The sequence below is a fragment of the Xiphias gladius genome, chromosome 10, assembly GCF_016859285.1.
Source record: "Xiphias gladius isolate SHS-SW01 ecotype Sanya breed wild chromosome 10, ASM1685928v1, whole genome shotgun sequence".
Classification (NCBI taxonomy): Eukaryota; Metazoa; Chordata; class Actinopteri; order Istiophoriformes; family Xiphiidae; genus Xiphias; species Xiphias gladius.
Window position 1 is genome coordinate 19,014,405 of NC_053409.1, and position 20,677 is coordinate 19,035,081.

The 20,677-nt window shown below is 41.1% G+C and overlaps 1 protein-coding gene across 4 annotated transcripts in view; it reads left to right on the plus strand.

Annotated features, from left to right (window-relative positions):
* fndc3ba (fibronectin type III domain containing 3Ba) overlaps nt 1–20,677 on the plus strand; it is a 96,313-nt gene that overhangs the window by 14,031 nt on the left and 61,605 nt on the right. For 3 of the 4 annotated variants that reach the window (XM_040136674.1, XM_040136676.1, XM_040136675.1), the window contains exons 2-3: nt 10,760–10,905; nt 14,508–14,583. In XM_040136674.1, the coding sequence (XP_039992608.1) occupies nt 10,789–10,905; nt 14,508–14,583 (193 nt within the window). In that variant the 5' untranslated portion in view covers nt 10,760–10,788. Of the gene's footprint in view, nt 1–820; nt 1,048–10,759; nt 10,906–14,507; nt 14,584–20,677 lie in introns of those variants that run through there. The other variant, XM_040136678.1, reaches the window with a different exon arrangement.

Consider the following 20,677-nt stretch of genomic DNA (forward strand, 5'->3'; position numbering starts at 1 on the left):
TTCTCCACACACACTCAACCTCCGGCCCCATCGTCTGCACCCTCCCCATCTCCTCCCTTCTCCTCTTTCCTCTTCCCTTTCTTTCTGTCTTCTCTCCTTCCCCTCCTCCCCCTCCTCCTCCTCCTTCCATCCTGCCTCCCTTCTCTCAGCTAACAGATTGCTGTCAATTCTGCCTTGCACAGACAGACAACAGATAAGGTCAATGAATTAGTAACAGCAAACTGCTTTGTTTTTCACAAAACTACAGGGCTGTGTCAGTCACGAGTATGAATGTATGTGTTGGTAGGTGTACTTTATTCTTGGCACAGTTCTCGTATTCGGTCCACTGCTCTTCCGCTTAGGGTTTGATTCAGGTGATCTTCCACCACACACCAATTAACCTTTTTCTGTCCGTCCCACACTCACACACACACACACACACACACACACACACACACACACACACACGCACACTGACTGCAAGTACTTTCCCACTGCTTCTGACCTAAGTGTAAAATAGTCATTTCCTCTCCATTTTTTCACAAGGAAAACTGATGCTTCTCTTACCCCTCCCTCCTTCTTTTCCTCACCCCTTCTCAACTTCTCGCCCCTCAGTCTCCTTTTCTTTCTCTGCACTCCCTTTACTGTCTCTCTACCTTTCTTTCTCTCTGACCCTGCTTTGTGTTCCGCTGTGTGTTGAGGGTGTTGTCTTGATCCTGTGTGTGTCTGTGTGTGTATGTGTGCACCTTATGTAACTGTAGTCTCTCCCTGGGAATGGGCTGCTGTTTCTTTGAGCTCTGCTTTTACTTCCTCCCGCCCACTGCCCCGACAACAGCCTATAAGGGGAGCCAATGGTCTCCCATCAGCCAGTGGGAGAGGGGAGCTGTGTTTTGACAGGGCAGTGGAATGCGAGGGAAGGCGGGGTCTTTCCAGGAAGTGGATGGCAATAGAGTCAGATCCTGGACTCTTTGGCTGAGCTACTTATTTGGCAACCTGGAAAAGATTGAAAGTCAATACAGTTTTTGTGTGGAAAAAAGCTGATCAAAGCTGTTAGAGGATTGTTTTTCGGTGTGTACAAGACCATTCTGCTGTATTTTCATTTAAGTAAATGAAAGAGCATTTTCGACAATAGAATTCTGGCTTTTGATACAGTTAAAGTTATCTGACATTGGACATTGTGTTTCTGGACAGTGAGAAAGATGGACAGACGACTAGGTATTACTTAAATTTAAAAAATGCTCAATAGGAGAAAGGGGGAAAGGGAAGGAGAGGTGGAGCAAAGGCTGACTTGAAGTCACTGGGTCATCTGTTTCTTGCCTATGTTCCTGGAAACCAGGGCTGATGAGAGGATTGGACGGGTGGGTAGACGGATGGATGTGAGAATGAAGGGAGAAAGGCTTTGCCCAGGGTGCTCATTTTGTGTATGTGGAGGGGGGAGAGAAGTGCTGAGCTGGTCGTTTACCAGGCTGAGTCCTGACTTGTCTGTGCTCAGGCTGCACACAACGTTCTGCAGAATGCCTGCCGTTAGAGGAAACAGTAAAAAAAAAAAATGAGATGGGGAAAGAGACAATAAATGAAAAACAAAGAACGGTTCTATGAAAGAAATAATCAGGGAAAATAATTAATTCAGTGTTGTTTTTATGCCACCTAATCTTGGATTAATTAAATGCAGCATGACAGTTCAAGATTTCATCAGACACTGAAATTAAGAATATGGGTGTTGCTGCATCTCTCAGGGCTAACTACAGATTGTAAATACCTCCACATCTGCCATGAGTTATGTGCAAGATGCAGGCAACGACCGCAGTGTAACCTTCTAGACTCATTTACATTCTGTAAAAGTGGAGAAATGCTCGTTCATGCAGGGAACTTGAGACGTGGCAAGGACAAAACTTCCAAAACTGCAGCATTGTTGTTTTAGGTCTTTGGAAATGAAGCACAGCTATTTAGAGTCCTAGACTATTTGAGAAAATTCTCAGTTTGGGTTATATGTTCAGTTTTTGATTTGCATTGATATGGTCCTCCTATGAGGATACTCCTAGTTTTGCCAGGTTTGCCTATTGATGCAACAGGTCATCCTGTACCCAGATGATCACAAGTTCAGGGTGTCTTTGAGCAACGCTATGATTTTCAGAAATTTAAGTGCTGTTACCTTGAAGAATGCAAATTTCCGAGTGGTACTTTCAATACAGGTACAATATACCTATACCTGTACAATATACAGGTAGCGCTAATAGACAGCACTGGATTTGCAACCTTTTACATATGTTATGGCATTGAGGTTTAAATAGCTTGATTTAAAGTTTTAAAAGAGGCTCGCTTCGCTTTTTAAAGTGAATTAAAAGCCATAAGCAGCATCTGGCTGGTTAGAGGCTTTCATTCACCATCAGATGTGGTTTCTTGAGGTGCTGGATCTCATCTGTTTGGGGGAAAAAAGGTGCCCTAAAGGCCTCAGTTCAAGGAGTTTGAAGAGGAGCTTGTTCATACATGGTTTGCAAGTGGAGTGTGTGTGTGTGCTCGTATGTGTCCATTGCATTCCACTCCACCCGTTCCAAGTTCTTCTTTGTGGATGACATATCATTAACGCAATTACAAGGCAAGGGGACTTCGACCATCCACACACAGGCACATATACAGAGGCGTGCACACATTAAGGCCATGCACAAATGTATGCACACACATATGCAAACCAAATGCATGCAGGCAAACTGAAAAACAAGCAGAAACTCTAAATTTTGCTTTGGACACTTTGCTTCTGTCCTTTTCTTTCAGCCTCTCAATACACAGTCTCTCTCTGCCTCTCTCTCACACGCACACACTCTGCCTGCATATGTGCAGAAAGCTGCCGGCCGATGTGGGAACCTGAAGAGGTTCCATCTTTTATAAATCCCCTCTCTGTCTTTCCCAAGTGTGTGTGTGTGTGTGTGTGTGTGTGTGTGTGTGTGTATGTATGTGTATTCATGCTCCCCTCAGAGTATGCACAAGTACAGCATTCCTGTTTGCCCTTTTTTCTCTCTTACCTCCCCCCTCTCTCCTTTTCTGCATCTCCCCCACCTCCACTCCACCCCTCTCTCTCTCCTGGTGAAAAGGTACTCGCTCAATGTGTGTGTGTGTGTGTTTGTGTGTGTTAGTAACAGGGTGAGTGAGAGAGTGAGAGAGAGGGGGGCAGGGTGGGGGGCTGGGGGGCTGGGGGGTGGGGGGGTCTCTCCTAGACTGAATACCTTTTGTAAAAAGAGCCGGGGTTGAATGGGAGTGGTGTCGGTGGCAGTTTCCCACCATATTTAGAAGCTACCCCCCTATCTCCACACACACACACACACACACACACACACACACACACACACACACACACACACACACACACACACACACACACACACATACACACAGACAGCAGTGTGTCTGCATGCATATATACTGCATGCATGTTCCAGCACAGATTAAAGTTGTTAGCTGATAAAATGGGTTTAAAAGAACTTGGATCAATCCCAGTCGTGTTTGGTGTATTCTGTGTTTACGTGCATGGGTATTTGTGTGTGTGTGTGTGTGTGTGTGTGTGTGTGTGTGTGTGTGTGTGTGTGTACTGGAGTGAATAGAGAGTCATTCAGTTCTGGGCACTGACACCTGAGAGCATCCCTCTCTGCTTCAAACACCCAGGATGATGAAAAGGAGACCTATACATGTCTCCTGTTATGTCACTACATCTACATGCACATTACAAATTGGGGTAAGGGTTTTTTAAGATGAAAACAGTATAATCTAATACTGTTTAAATAGAAAACACATGCATGATGAGTGTCTACTGAATGTGTTTTCAGCGTGTGACTAACACATTCTTATTCTAAAGTCCAGGCTGCAAATGTAGTTCCATACTCATGACTGCTAAACCACAGCATTACTGAGAATAACATTACCTAAGTACTATTTAAAGTTAGGCTTCGGTTTCATTTCTCCTTCTTGAGTTTTTTCTTTGCTTTGTCACTAGTAAAATCCCCCTTAAATAAAATTGCCCTAATAGAGACATAGAAGTCAGGCAGTGGCCGACAGATGTTTAGCCCAGGTCACAAAGCTGGGTCTAATGATGCAGGTTAACATATTTAGACAGACAGCAAAATGAGAGGAACTGTCAGTGAAAGTTTGACGGTGAGTTTCAGCGCCCAACAAGACTGTCAAAATAGTGACGTTATCGATCACAGCAGTAGTTTTTGTATCTTCCTGTATCTGCTTGATTGTATTTAAAAATGGCAGTTGTATAAGCTTGTGCATGAGCAGTCAGGAAAGTCCAGTACTCCAAACTCCGCCCCAGTATTTTGCAGCGCAATGAAAGGTAGTATGTTGGTTGCTTTTGTGGAAGAAAACAAGGAAACAAAATCTTATGCAGCTTTAGGTTCCTGAGTTCATGAAAGAGTTCACAAGTTCCTGGAAACGTCGGTTTGCTGGATAAAAGGGCTTAGATTCTGTCTTTCTCTCTGCTACTGGATATTAGTACAGTGTGTGTCTGGTTACGGTTTCTGTGCTTAACTGTTATCCAGGGCAGGAAACAGTGGCTCCTTTTGGTGGTCTTACCACAGTTGACCAAAAGGCCACAGTCAAGCTTCTCATGGCGCCCTATTTGTTTTAACTGAGATGTAATTCCGTGACATAAAATGTTTCTCTGTTCTGCATAACAGTGTGTATGTCGGTTTGATAACACGTTCATAGTTCTGCGACAGCATATTAATCTTCTGCAATTAATGCTAATACTGAAACAACACTAGACAAAGGAAAACACAAAACAGGAATACAACCAAGCTTGTACAGTTCAGTTGCAATCAACTACGCTGCATTTGGTTGAAAAATTTAGGTTTTCATACCACTCCACCAGCAAAGACAAGTTCAGAACACATTACATTGATTAACATTGATAGAAAATCACTATCTTGTCAGTTTGTAACTCAAGACAGACACATTCCTCAGATGAAAAATAGCTTTTACTAACTCTTCTTTCAGATTAGGTTTGTATGGCTCTCGAAGTAAAACCTGCTTTCATTCCAAGTTTCTAGACTTTTATAGATTTCCATCATCTTCGCTGCCTGTCCGCTGATAATCGTGCTTGGGGGGACAGCAGGATTACTTCTGAAATCAATGCCTCTCTTTTTCTGTTGCACATTGTCTTCTTAGAAGAACTTGTCACATTTGTCATGTGTGAAACATGTATCATCCTTCCCAAAAAAGACTGACATAAAGCTACACCATTAGCTATTTTTAGAATAAAGAAGTTTTTATGCAGTAGGCAACACAGGATAAAATGCCAAAGTTATTGATGAGTTTATCAGTCGGATGATTGGTGCTGAATTGTGTTGAAGGCTGAAGAAAAGTCAACAAACAATAGCCTGTCATGAGTCTTGCTCATATCTAAATGTGCAGAAGGTCAAAAGGAGTTATAATAATTTAATAAGCTCTCTGAAAATATTAATTATTCCACATATTTGAGCTCAAAATTAGTGAATGTTAAGTTTTTAATTCCTAAATATAAGCTTTTTTTTTTTTTTTTTTACTGTGTAGAGCTAATAGAGCTTCCTACTGTTGCCATTAACTGCAGAGGAAAAATACAAACTAGGATAGTCATACATGCTGATGAACTGATTCAGCATAAGACTGCATGACAAATATCAGGACATGACTAACTTTGATCTCCCCTGCAGCGGGAATTAAAAAGCAACAGTCAACTTGTAGAGGAAATTAATAAATAATAGAGAGATAAAGAGATAATATTAGCCTTATATCACCCGTGGCTTCGTTCAATGTGCTGGCAGAAAGTGCGTGCTGTCACACTGTTTCATTTTCTTTACGTCATCAACAAAATCTATGTGGTTTGAGGTAGAAGAAGAGGTTGACAGTTTCACTCTTTTCAGAGCTTTTATTTTTTTTTATGGGTAATTCATTCGTCGGCAGAAGCAGGGAGGTAAATGTTGGTAATAGCACATAAGACCACTTGAATTTTGTATGAGTATTGTTTAGTTTACTTTTTTGCTAAATATTAAAAATTTAAGACTAGTTTCCAAGACCAAATTTATTCTGAGCAGAAATACCAGTCTCAATAGATTTAGCCTCTTTGGAGGTTGCACAGATGTGTGTGTGTGTGTGTGTGTGTGTGTGTGTGTGTGTGTGTTTTGTATTTCTATGGCTGTGTGAGTGAATGATGGTAGGGGGGGAGAGGTGTGAAGCAGTCGACTGGAAGTAAGTCAGACAGTCTGTTAGGTGGTTGTGAATATCCATTATGCTTCATCAGGATGGACAAACCGGAGTCTTTGGGCGTGTGTGTGAATGATGAATGACTGTATGAGTAATGACTGTCGTGTTATGAGGTCAGAGCTGCTTCCGGAGTATCTAGGGCTTCTGTGTGTGTGTGTGTGGGAGAGAGAGAGAGAGTTACATCTAGGTGTGTGTTTTGGTCCATGCATCTTTTATGTTAGAGAGTCAGTTTCCATACTTACACAGGGCTTTCTGTCTATTGACACAGACAAATACAGACACACACACACACACACACACACACACACACACACACACACACACAGATGCACACTCAGGCTTTTTCACACGCATACACACAAATTCATACACCCGGACAAGTGAGTGATTGTTTTCTGGATCCAACGTGGAATTTTTTCAATTTAACATTTTATCCCTGCTGCGAATCGACACCTTATTCCTCCCACATTCCACTGGGGATCGGAAACCACTGTGCGTCTGTGTGTGTGTGTGTGTGTGTGTGTGTGTGTGTGTGTGTGTGTGTGTGTGTGTGTGCGCGTGCTCGCATGGTGGTATCTGAAGCTGTCAACAGCAGCATCCATCTGGTAATGATTCCACTGGAAAACAAAGGTCATTATTCATTCATTGATACATTAATTTCCCAGATATGTGCATTACATCCTATAGGAGACACGCAACACACCAGACAGAACAGCTGTAAAACAAAAAATGCATATACATTCTCCTTACATTTAACTTCTATGATGACTGAGTCTCACAAGGCAGACAGACACAACATCAGCAAAGTAGTCAATATGACAGTAGACATATGGATAATCCTTTATTTTTCTTTAAGTTTAAAGTTTTAAGTTGCTTATGCACTGTGCAGTTTCACACATCAGCTTCTCCAAATTGAAGTGGAAGGTTAAGTGTTTAATTTGGAGGATGCCAGTGCCAAGATATTATATAACAAGACAACAGTAAGCGGAACACAACATATTTGTGTTAATTTACAAGTTGCTTTATGATTGCGTTAAAGGAAGAGTTTAATCTCTGAATCTCTAGCTTCATATTTAACAGACAGACATGAGAATGGTATCTATCTCCTCATCAAATCTCAGCAAGAAACTAAAAAAGTATATTTCTCAAATGTCAAACTATTCCTCTAAAGGGAGAGTTCACTCATCACAAATAACAGTTTTTCTAAAAACATTGTATCTTTCTCTGTAGTTGCAGTGATAACTGTTGACTGTGAGTTCTGTAGATTACTGTTTACCTTAATCCCTGTATTGGGGTGGCTGGATACCACTTTTGTATTTTGGGTGAACTGACCCTTTAAACCATAAGCGTGAGTGACACAAGTAGACTAGAGCCAGTTAGCTTTTATTTTATTGCGTTTGTTTTTACGGTTACTTATAGACTGTGGATTTTTCCAAGATTTTTCCATCATCCTCACTTCCTGTATGAAGAAAAGACTTCCTGCTGGTAACGTTACCCAACACCTGAATTCCTTGAACATCATACAAATAACGAATGCCATTGGAATCTCATTGCTACTTGTGATTCGGTCTGATGCGATTCTTGAGTAAAAAGATTGAATAAATAAATTGAATTTCTTCAGGAAAAGAAGGATTATTTTAAGAACACAGGGTTATTGGAAGAGATTTCTCAGATCGTCCGCTTGGTCATTCACTTTATTTATCATATAAGCTGATCCTTCATTTACTTATTCCCTCTCTCTTCCTCCCTCTTTTCTTCTCTGTCTCGCCCTTCTCTTTTTCCTGGCAGAGTTGAGAGTGGTGTTACCATCTGTCTGTGATGTGTCCTGGACACAACTCTGTGTGTGTGTGTGTGTGTGTGTGTGTGTGTGTGTGTGTGTGTGTGTGTGTGTGTGTGTGTGTGTGTGTGTGTGTGTGTGTGTGTTCAAGGCAGGATGGCCAGGCTGAGCTGGGAATGGGGCTCAAATGGAGAAAGAAAGACAGTTTTAGAAAGACAAAGAACAAAATCAAGACTTTAAAGAGAGAGAGAGAGAGAGAGAGAGAGAGAGAGAAGGCAAAAAAGACGCCGACAATGTGTGAGTGTGTGTGTGTGTTTATGTTGTAACAGCTGTGTGATCTACTAGCCCTTTCAAAGACGTTGACAGTGCTAGAAGATGATCAGCTGAAAGAAAAGACACACCATGACACACAGCTGTTTTCAGAGGAACGCTGTGAGTGTGTGTGTGCACATGCATATTATCTGTGTGTGTATGTCAGAGGTGGATGTCAGATAGATTTCTTTTATTTGCTTAGATAAAAAGCAAATCCCTGATGCATGCTGTATACTGTAAGTGTGTTCATGTGTATACTAATAGCAGCTTATAGTCATTAGACAGCAGCTCTTTGGCAGTGATTTCACTCAACAGTACTGAACTGAAAAACCTACGACATTCACTAATCTACCTCTGACAATGAATGTTTTGTGTTAACAAGGTTAGGTCTTGTGGAACATTTTAGCTGGGTTTCGTTTATCTGCTGTATACTGTTATATGTGTTTGTGTTTGCGTTTGTGTGTGTGTGCGTGCGTGTGTGTTCCCCCAGGAGACAGCATATGTATTGCTGCCGACGGAACCGTATGGGAGCTTTAGTGGTTGATTTGTATGTTTATCTATGTGGTTTTTGCTATAAACACATACATCTTGACTGTTAAAGATCAGGGTCAGGAGATTGGTTGAAACCCTGCTGAGGACCATGCGCACGGCTGACACGTGTTGCTTTGTTTTTTTGGGGTTTTTTTTGATAGCCAATTAGGTGAAACCATGTTATTTTCCTCTTAAGATGAATGCCAGTGGTGTAGTTATACTTTTTGGTTTCACGGCTATTATTATGCATGCAAAAACCGTCTCCAATCTCCAGATTTAGCTCTCGGTTACTCTCCAAAGAGCGCCAACACAGATGACCCCAGAAGACCTGAAAAGACTTCCCATTCTTTCTATGTGTTTGCGTTTTTTTATACGGAATACTCATCTGCTGTGTGCTCTATGTACAAAGCTAAGGGCAGGTGCAGTTATCCTTATTCAGCTATCAAACTAAGACCTTATTTATCTGATATCTCTTTTTTTTATTAATCCTCCAAACAGGATATTCGCCATAATCCCTCCTGTATTTTACAAGACTATTGTTGTTTATGGTGAGCTTTGAATTAGTCTCTCACTCTCATCTCTGTGTTCCTGTGCCTCTTTAATCTTTTTCTTTTATATTGACATGATATGACTTGTATTTTACCAAAGCTGATATGCCTGTGCAAAGCCAGTGTAAGAGGTGGAGGCAACATATTAGGAAAGCAGTAATGTACATCTGTTAGAAAAACTGGAATAATGTAATGTTCTCTGTCTCTTCTTATGTGTCTATTTTTTTTCCTCTTGCACAAACATTTATGTTTTCTTATCTTTGTTAACTGGACCAATTATCTATATCTTTCCATCGCTCCTATTGTTGTACTTGTGTTTGCCTTTGTTAAGATAAACCCTTTGGATTCTTTCTCTCTCTCTCTCTCTCTCTCTAACTCTATCTCTCTTAACCCAATTGGGATGGAAACTACATGAAAACAATGAACCCAGTGGAAACATACAAACTAATAAAAGCTCCTCAACAATGCAAAAAGGTTTTCGCGCTCACTTGAAGTCAAAAATTGCTATGTCGATGATGAAACTGCACAATAAACACCGATGGAAACACATCAGTAGGCTGGCATAACGCAAGCTTGGCATAAGCTGATAGTTTGATATTTTTGGGAAATATACTTATTTGCTTTCTTGGTGATAGTTAGATATATGGTCAATACCAACTTTATATTTTTGTTAAATATGACGCTACAGCCAGCAGCTGGTTAGCTTAGCATAAAAAGTGGAAGCAGAGGGAAGCCCTCGTACATTTCAGTATTTGTGCAGATTAAACAAATGATATATAACATGCTTGTTAGTGAGCTTTAGAGGTGTTGGTAAGTGGGCTTTGTTACGTTTAGACAGAGCCAGGCTAGCTGCATCCCCCTGCTTCCAAGTCTTGACTCCTGGCTCCAGCTTCATATTCACAGTATAGACATTAAACAAATAGGCATCAGCTTCCCAAAATGTCAAACTATTTCTTCAAAAAAGTAGGTTTGGAAGTTCTGAAATTAAAAATCTGTCCTACCATAGCAAATGGTTTTACCTTTTGTAGCATCTGCATGAAAGGCCATATTTTATACATTCACCTTTGGATGAATGTTTGAAATATGACCAACCGTAACTGATAGTAAAGATCAGCAGCAAGTTACTCTTTCCTTTTTACTCACTGATTTTTTGTTTGTTGATGTTCTCGAATCCTTTTTGATTTCTTTAAACCAGTACAGGAAGAAATACAATTCGGTTTTTTACTTTTCATGTAATTTCCTTTTAAGACATTTCCGTGAACTTCACTTGATGAACCAATGGAAAAGTGTTTTTGTCTTTGTGCTTGTGTGTATATGTATGTATGACTGAACAATACTGAAACCCTTTGTTTCTCATTTTCTCTCTGTACTTTCGCAGGTAGGGCAGTTCAGTGAATTTCTCCATGAATGTACGTCACAATGATGATGACAGACCAGATTCCACTGGACTTGGCTCCGCCCCCCCTCCTGAACGGGGAGGTCCCTCTCATGCCTCACATGGTGAACGGTGATGCGACACAGCAGGTAAACATTCTCTCTCTCTCTCTCTCTCACTCACACACACAGACACACACACACACACACACACACACAAACACGCATGCACGCACGCACACAAGTCTGTCATTTGCATTCAGTTATCCTTGCAGGATGAATGCTCAAATGCATCCACCTCCTTCTTTCAACATTCCTGTGTTGCCACACACACACACACACACACACCATCCAAGTGCACACACGTCAGTCAATCATGCAAGCACTTTTCTTTGTTGTCATTTCGTCACATGCGTCATGGATGGCTGCCGCAGTTAATGCGCTGCAATACACAGCTGCCAAGCGGTTACAGTAAAAAAATTGTCATGTAACAGGAACAAGAACAAACACAGATGCATAAAGACCCGTACACTTGTCTCATTCAATCCTAGAGACATGTTTTTAAGCGGCATATAACTGCCCAACTTAACTTGAATTACTTTGGAAAAGGATTGTGCTGCTTCTCTTTGCCTGACTGATCTTATCAGATGCTGCAGAGCCAACTGGATCACTTTCAAAGTGAAAAACCCCACCCAAGCTCTACACAGGCAAAAGGAAGCGATCAACATGATTAAAAACATCACAGTTAATTGACCTGGGTCTATTCCTGTTGTCACAGATACATTTTTACACCGTGTGCTTTCGGTAGATGAGGGACGATGATGATGATGTTTATGTATTGTCCCTGGCTGGTTCCCTCACAGCCCAGAGGAAGCGTGGTGGGAGTGTTTTGGCTGCGACACATAACAGTTAGGGAGGGTTTTGGCTGCAACACACAGCAGTTAGGGATGTCTTTTTATTGTAGCACCCTGCAGTTTAAACTTGATTCCCAGTGTGGAATCAGGGAGCTAGGCCGATGATTATATAGATTTGACTCCGCATATATGTGTGTCCATGTTTGATTTTTTGTTTCTTGGTCTGTCTTACTCTGTGTGTGTTTTTTGTTTTTTATACTCTCTCAGTGTGTGTCTGTGTGGGCACACACCGGTCTGTGTTAAGTCTGAGTACATACTTTTGTGTTTTTCTATGTCTGCGTGCTCGTCTATCAGTTTTCCTATCTATGTCTGCCTGCCTACACCTGTTTATCTGCGTGTTTTATTTGTGTGTATGATACATATATGTGATTGTAAGGGTGCAATAGAATATCTCTCTACTATAGTTGGTGTTTTGAAAAAAAATGTGATATGCATTATAGAGAGAATCTTTTTAAAGAGCTAAAGTGCTACCATGACATTAAGCTAGCTGTAAGTACAGTGTAACTCAATAGAATCTCTCATTGGATGTTTCTTTCATTTTCGTTTCTGAAAAAGTGAATCACCTTCCAGGGTTTCACTTTCCATGTTCCAGGACAAGTTTGTAGCTAAAGAAAAAAAAAAATGTCAGGATTCAAACAGTTGTAACGGTTTGTCACCTATGACATAATAAAACGCAAAAATGTAGTCAAGAGGAGGTTCTGTATTCTATTCCCTTTAGAATATGGAACCCGGTATTGGCTACATAATGAAGCACAACGCTGTAATCAATAGGAAGCTCCATATCATGTTGCGTTTAGAACTGTTTATTGGCTACATTGTTTCCACTTCATTATGTTATATAGCTCACATGTGCTTGGTTGTAAGTCTGTTGTCAGTTTTGCATGTTGAGGAAGGTCATCTGCCTAAAACATCTGTGTACGAATATTTCATTTAATTTGGCAGCTTTGCCTCTTATGATTTTTGCTTCTGAGAGTCCAGCGACCATTTTCACAGTATGGAGTTGAGCGTGTTGATTTATTATCAACAGTTAATCCTTGACCCATAATATCCTCCCATACTCCTTATCTAATGTTATTTTTCCAAATTCTAAATTGTAATCTGCTGTCACAAGTTTTTAACATTTGGCCCTCCCTGTCCATTCCCATATCTAGCTATTTGATTGGCCTTGACTTTTAACTCGTAGTGGACTGGGGTTTTGAGAAATGGTGTGTGCTAAAAGCCTCTAAAACAAAAACATTAAAATAAAAAATGATAAACAACAATGATAAACATTTTTTTTCTTTTTTTAAAGGTTAGAATCCCTGTGTAGACAAATGAAGTGAACTGCGTTGACCGAAGATGGAATTTCACTAGTTTGGATCATTTTAAATGTCAGTGTAATTTTGAATAAGTTGAGTCCTCGGGAACAGAACTTGGATGTTCCAGTTTTAGTTTGGCTCCCTATAAATGATGCCGCCCTAACTGTACTCACTGTTTTTGTTTACATACTTTGCATTAAATGCCGGGGGGTACAATTATATTATATTAACACTGTCAACAGTAACAGCTCTGAACTGCTGCCTGAAAATTGTGGATAAATAAAAATGATCCTCAACTGAAAATACCAGTTATATATATATCAGTATCCTAAGATGCTAAAATAAATGTTTGTAGCCTAGCCAAAGTAAAATTTTAAAATTTTCTCTCTCTTAGTGACTTGACACTTTTTGCAGATTTTTTTCTCATAGTCTGTCTCTAGTCTAACTTTATGTTACACATTTTGTAAGTGTATCAAGACTCTTACAGCCTTAGTCATCAATCATGCTATCAAAACATAACAAACATGCTACATGACTGTTTTACACATACTATGATCTTGGCTCGTGTAGGTTTAAACCTAACTCAGTCACTCTACACACCCACCCACATGGTCTGATATGGGGGTTTTCTCAGTCCTTAGGAAACATGGGTCGCCCTGTACAATGCTGGGGTTCCCATAGCAACAGCAGCCGCTGCAGCAGACAGAGCAGGAAGTGTGTGAGTGTGTGTGTGTGTGTGTGTGTGTGTGTGTGTGTGTGTGTGTGTGTCTGAGGGAGAGGAGTAGAATAGCGCTGAGATGGGAGAGCATGCAGACACTACAGGAGGAACGCAGGCTATGAGGATTTTACGACGGCACACCTGTAGCGCGTAGACAGGGCTGCTTGTGTGTGCATGCATGTGTGCGTGAATACATGTGCCTGTGTGTGCAATGGATGGTCACCTGTTTCATGTCTACAGCCACGTGTACACTCTTAATAATCTGTATGCGGAGAATATGACGGTAAGGTGCATGTATACTCCCTTCAGGCACGTTCAGCAGAAACAACCGGAAATCCAAACGGTGTCATATGATTTGGCTTCATTTGTACAGCTCACCTGTCTGTATTTATAATTGTGATATGTGCCTCTCTCCATTTGTGTTTACTGGTGTTACTGGTTTTCTGCCAGTCATTGTGGTGACAGAAACAGAAAGGCTTTTGATACATCAGGGTGTGTGAGACAGCAGCAGTGTCTCACCATCAGCTTATTGAACACCTCATCCATACGTGTGAACTCTCTGTGTCCACCCTACCCTGGGATCTGATGGTTACTGTGTGTTATGTCACCTCTGCAAGCCTATTGGATGCCCGGAAGAGTGTCTAACCTGTTTTGTGATTGTTGAAGACAGATGTGTTTATGGCGTTCTGCCTTACAGATTTTTTTTTCTCCCTTAATGCCATCTCAGTTTCTGTTTTTTATCAATTAATCTGATCTGTACTTTCTAACTAAGTGATCTGTGTGTGTGTGTGTGTTTGGTTGTGTTTGGGTGTGTTGGTACAGGTGATCCTGGTGCAGGTGAACCCAGGGGAGACATTTACCATCCGGGCAGAGGACGGCTCACTGCAATGCATCCAGGGTAAGTCGTCTCTTATATTATTATATTATCATATTAACATGTGGCCTGGTGGCTGCGGTGAAGTGTATTTCCCATCACTTGAATTATTTGCTGGCTGCACATACTTGACATTAGGCATACTGTCTTTCCAAAGCATATTATGTTTTTTGTTTTTGTTTTAAACCCTTTTACCTTCTAGCTGGCCAATTGATTCCATTTATTTCAGTTCACTATAAAGGTTTAATTTTGGAAACTTGAAACTTGCTTAAGATGGACAGCCCACATCATGTTACTTTTTTATTTCTATTTTGTGAAGACACAGGTGAAAGCATGGATTCTTGGAAGTGTATTTCCAAGTTTGAACGAGCACAATTGTGCATTCATGTACCACTGTAAAGATTGGAGAAATGATCCTTTTACATCAGTTTAATGACATCTATCGTCATTATTGACGTGCTTGGGGGTTTCGTTTTTTCTGACAGCATATCCTGGGAATACAAAGTTTAGCAGCCGCCTTTCAAACCTAGGCTATAAGATGATAATAATGTGACATATTAAAATCAGAAATTGTGGTTACTGTGATATCTGAAGCAATTTTGAAGTCTAAAGCAGTGTTTGCCTTCCAGAAATTATACAAAAATAACAATACTTAAGACAATTGTCACCAGTACGTTGGTTTACTTTGCTGTAAAACATGTAAAAACTCCAAAATAGTCCTTAATCGTAGTCTTTTAGGAGCACAGTCAGTAATGCAACAGTAAGGGTGAGGAAAATGAAGTGGCGGCGGGAGGGGTATCTCCAAATTTAAAAAAGCTAGTCGAATGCATAGTCAGTGACAGATTGGGACAGAGTGGGCAGCCATGCTCTCACTCTCTGCTTCTGATAACAGAACATGAAAAGACTGAAAATGTATGCCAGTCAGAGGCTCTTATAAGACTGAGGGAGGTGGCAGGGAAACGGGAATTCCCCCAACTCTTGTGGAATCGCGTCTCACTTTGATGATGTCAGCAGAGCAAGCTAATACACAGAAACTTTGAAAGGGCGCCTTTGTATTCTTCTCAATCTCTCTCTCCCTCTATCTGGCTCTCTCTTCTTCTGTCACTCTTTCTTTGCCCTCTGATTGAAGGTTTTCTTTGAGAGAGAGAGCAGTTTTAGCTCAGACACTAGCTCCCCCTTGGAAAAAAAACCCCCACCATCCCCCCCGTACTCTCTGTTGTAACTAATTACAGCCCGCCTCCTTTTTCTCCGCCCGCCATGTAATTCAATTTTTCCCTGAAATCAGAGGGATTGCCCCAGGCAGACCTATGGGCACAGATAATGCCAGATAGAAACGGTACGTGATAGGATGGATGGATGCAAAGATGTGCAGATACAGCTGACAGAGAGATTTAGAGATATGGATCAGTGACTTGTGGAAAGATGGATTAAAGACAGATGAAAAAATGGTTTAATGCGAACAGTGATTGGATGGAGGGGATACCAGGCGCTGATCTGCAATAAGACACAGTACTGACGTAGTTGGGGTCTGGCAGTTGTCTGTTTATTTGTGTGGGTGCATGCAAAATTTAGCAACGAAGCCACAGTGTGTATCTGTGTGTACTTTTTTTTTTTTTGGTGCCTTTTACTACAGTTGACGACAGTTAATTGGGCGGTTGGCTCAGCGCTTGGGGTCATGTTTGAATGCACATATTATTAATGTGGAGGGCCACACACACACACAACCTCTTGCTCTCTCTCCCTCTGTCTCTCTCTGGAGGAGGTCACTGGGTTTAATGAGAGGTGGAGTGTGGCAGTGTGTTTTGAAGGTGAACTGAGTTGCTCTTTAGACAGAGACTCGGTGTGATTACTGAGACCTCGGAGGTCCGTGTTTGCGCCTGCTTGTGTTCTCGTGTGCCTGCATGTGTGTTTGCATGGCGTACTTGTGTGCAAGTGTATGTGACAGAGAGCGAGATTACAGAGACCTCAGGGCACAACCAGGCACCAGCTTTTATATAAAGTAACCTCTGTTTAGCTGCTGCACTGCGGTGCATGCATGCAAACACACGTACACACATACACACGCAGACACAGATGCTCTGCCAAGGCAGAACCAGCCTGAAGACGTCGACACATCAGCCAAAAGAGATTCTTTCATATGTCTCCCTTCTCCGCTGCTCACTTCTCCTTCTCCCTCTTTTCCTCCTCTCATCTTCCTATCTTCTGGCCTCCCTCTTCTTTCCTTCCCTCCTCATTTGTCTGCCTCTACATTAAAGCAAACCTGGAGCAGAAAGGAGACTATTGTATTTTTTGGACTGATATTAAGTGCTGCTCATTAGCCACACCACTGCTAAATGCTACTGGCTGAGTTATGTTCTTTTATTTGGACTGAAAGTTTACATAGAATTTTATTATGCTCAACAAATTCCATAACCTCAGGCCCCATAAAATCCTTTTAAAACAGCAGTGTGCACATCTAAACAATTTATGCTTGCTCTCAAATATAGAAAAGTTTTCAGTTATTTTCAGTAGTTCTTACTTTCGCTTATGTCAGTGATATACTTAACCTGCTCTCTCTTATTTGCTTTTTTCTTCCTTAGTCTGCCGTTGTTATTTTGCATCTTTCTGGTTGTTTCTTTGTGCCACTTTTATGGCAGTGAATCAGTGTGTCTAAGTCTAAGATCCTTTTTTTGTATCAGTCTGCTAATCGGCATGTACTGTGTGTGTGTGTGTTTGTGTGTGTGTATGTGTGTCTACATGTCTCTGTCCCCTGTTTAAACAGACTGACCTCTCAGTGCTCTGAGGGTCAGCTTCAACTGACCCCCCGCTGCCCCCACAACTACCAGTCATGTTGCTCTCATGTATACACTCTCCTCCCTCCTTTCCCCTCCCCCTCTTGACCCCCCCCTTGTCTCTCCCTCCCCCACTAAGACCATTCCCCTGAGCTTTCCCACACTCACATCAAAGGACAAGACTCTAGAGGGTGTGTAAGAGCACCCTGCTCTGGAATGCGAGTGTGTTAACGTGTGTGTGTGTGTGTGTGTGTGTGTGTGTGTGTGTGTGTGTGTGTGTGTGTGTGTGTGTGTGTGGTGTGCGTGTGCGTGTGCGTGCATATGTGTGTGTCTGTGTGTTTTACAAGGCTGTGTTGGTTTACTGTGTTGTTTTCTCTTTGTTGGACTTTTATGAGGGATGACCAGGCCAGGGCGTAAAGAGCAGGAAGCAGTGCCCTGCCAGGGAGGATGTGACATCATGAGGCTTGGGTGGCAGCAGCTACAGCCCCCCCCTGCAGTTTACTCTCTTGTCCTAGTTAAAATTAATAACAGTTGATTAGTAGGTTGATAGCAGCCATACTGGTGGTCCTTGGTTCAATGGCCACAACATCTGTATCAGCTCCTAAACGTACGACGTCCCAATATATTTGAATAGAGATGGTTAATCTGAGCTATTTAGAGCTTAGAAAGAGTGAAGTGAGTGGTGATTCTCAAATGTAGCTTAAGAGGCCAGTGAAGCATCTTGGATAACTGGCAAAACCTCTTCCCTTTTAGATACTGCCAATGGATACTGTATCTTATGATCTATTTGAAATTTGTGGCATGGGAGTTCATTTTCAGTGAGTAGTTTGTAGGATTTGCCCTTGGTATCTTGGTTTGTGCTCCATTTACCTCCTATACCAGACGAAATGCATGTTAGTTAGAAGACCAAGATTCTAATGGTAGAACTGCAACATTTTCCTCCTGCTTTTAGCATTCGTGCATTTGTTTCTCCTAATTAATATACACATCTCCGTGGTGATTAGAGGGAATCTTGCTTTTTATTGAAATTAAATTAGCTACAAATCTGAAATAGGCAAACCAAATATTTAGCTGTCTTATCCAATCAAAATGAAAACAAAAACAAAGAAAAACACAATAGATCGATCATAATAAATATTTAGCTTAGTTAGAAAAATGACAGTGTTTAGTTATTGAATTTAATTGAGAACCATTATACTGGATGAACTTTCTGCTTTTCCTGAACAGCTTAGCATCTGTCTGTGAATGGAGAATGCATGCACGATATAGTCCCTTCTCCAAGCATACAGCGGCACATAGATGGCTGTACTGCTACAATACTGCAGTGGCATAATGGGAAATGTAGCCCCGTGTTTTACTACAGACTGATTAGCCCAGGCAGTTTTTCTGACAAACAGTGGTTATGGTGGACAAAGTCAGCGTGACCTCAGTGATGTGGTCTCTGCACCAGCTGTGTGCACATGATTCTTTTCAAATGTGTCATCTGGACAGAGCAGAGTTTTATTCGTGTAAAGGTCTGTTTTGTGTTTTGCCAGCAAATGTGTGCTGTTTGTTTGTTCCCACTCTTCGTGTCTCCCTTTCTGTTACTCTCTACCCCTCTGTGGGTTCATCCTAATTCTGTTATTTCATATCTCCACCCTCCTCCTGAAATCGATGAGGCCAGCTGTCATTTCTGCTTAGAGTAGCTTGGATGAAGGATACACAAGAGTATTTAGGTGGAAGTCTTTCAAGACAGACAAATGCTTCCCACTGAAAATACTGTATGTTATAAATTTGATGCTGCATTGAAACCATATCACCACAATACTGTTTTGTTAAATTACTGATGTGGATAGACAAATATTAAATTTTATTCCAGTTTTTTTAGATTCTATTGTTTTCTTATTCATGAAGTAGTCAAAATCAGATGTGGTCTGAATAACAGCATTTTAATGCTTTTACTGTTTTTATGGGACTTCATTGTATCACAGACTACAGCATTCCTGCTTTTGTCTCAGTAATTGTCTGTTGACAGCTAGAGTTGAAATGCAGGCTATTTTAATTTTCTTCAAAATGTCTAGTGCACTAAATTGTTTCCACACATTACCAGGCAACAACATGACAAATAATGAATTTATAAGTGAAAACAAATTGATAAATGCAGATGCAAATCATGCAGATTTTGTGTCTGATCAGTAACTAACATCAGTTCAGATGATTCACATTTCCTTGATTCCCCTTCCTTGCATCTCAACCTTGCATCTCTTCCCTAGCTTGTTAAGTGGCAGGAACTAAGTGAGTCAGGGAAACGAGGACACATTGAGGGGAATTGGGATGCATGTTGTGTTTTTCTTTCCCATTTCAGTATTTCTGTCCATTTCTCTCAGCCTCTGTCTCTCTATCCGTCTCTTTCTCTATCTTTGTCTCCCTCTGTTTGTGTCAGTTTTTCTCTCCTTTGGTTTTTGTCCCAGTTGGATGGAGGATGCCAATATTCCAAATGCTGGATTCACTGCATCACTACAGAAGAACGTTGGGGTTGTCTTTTACCAGCCTTCTGCTCGATTGTGCACTTCTAGACTCTCAGCCCCTTTGATGTAAATGGAAATTGCTGGTTGAGAGAAATATCGTGGAAAGTCTCGCGGCCTGTGTTTACACCAAGCCAGATGGCGCTAAACAAGCTGGGGGAGAAGGCACAAATACGCTTTTTTCAGAAGGGCTTAATTTAGAGTACTGTGTTGGATCGTCCCATTGCTGCTTGTAACCAGAGGTAGTTGTTTTACGAGCTATTTCAAAGTTGCCTTGAAATCCAAATCCCACCCATATGGGACAGTGTGACCATCACCGTGAAATGAAAATTGCAGTGCAATAGGAAGAAGGTTGGTTGGTTTATATTCCAGCTGACCTGTCAGCAGAAAGGATTTACAGTGCGTATTGAAATTAACTGTGCAACATACTTTAACATTGTGTGTGGGGGGGAAAAAAAAAAAAAAAAGCATATGGAAAGTATTTTTATGTGTGAATTTACTTCTGTTGTGTATATGTAAATGATGTGACTAGACACATAAATGACTGTCCTGTGGTTGTTATGGCAGTTGTTTTTAGCCACAGACATAATGAATCCCATGACCAATTTAATGTGCATTGTCTGTTTTTGCAGTGCATTAAATTAACATCATTTTTGATTGTGTGACCTTTCCAGACATGATTAAGTTCACCTTCACGTCGCTAATTGTCTAATCAGACTGGTTTATCTCACGACTGCCCTATGAAAACAATGTATGTCCAAAATGACGACTGTCCACGAGCTGAGAAAAACAGTCCTGTCCTCAGCGTTGTGACAATGCTTTTTTTTTTTTCAGATAATCCAG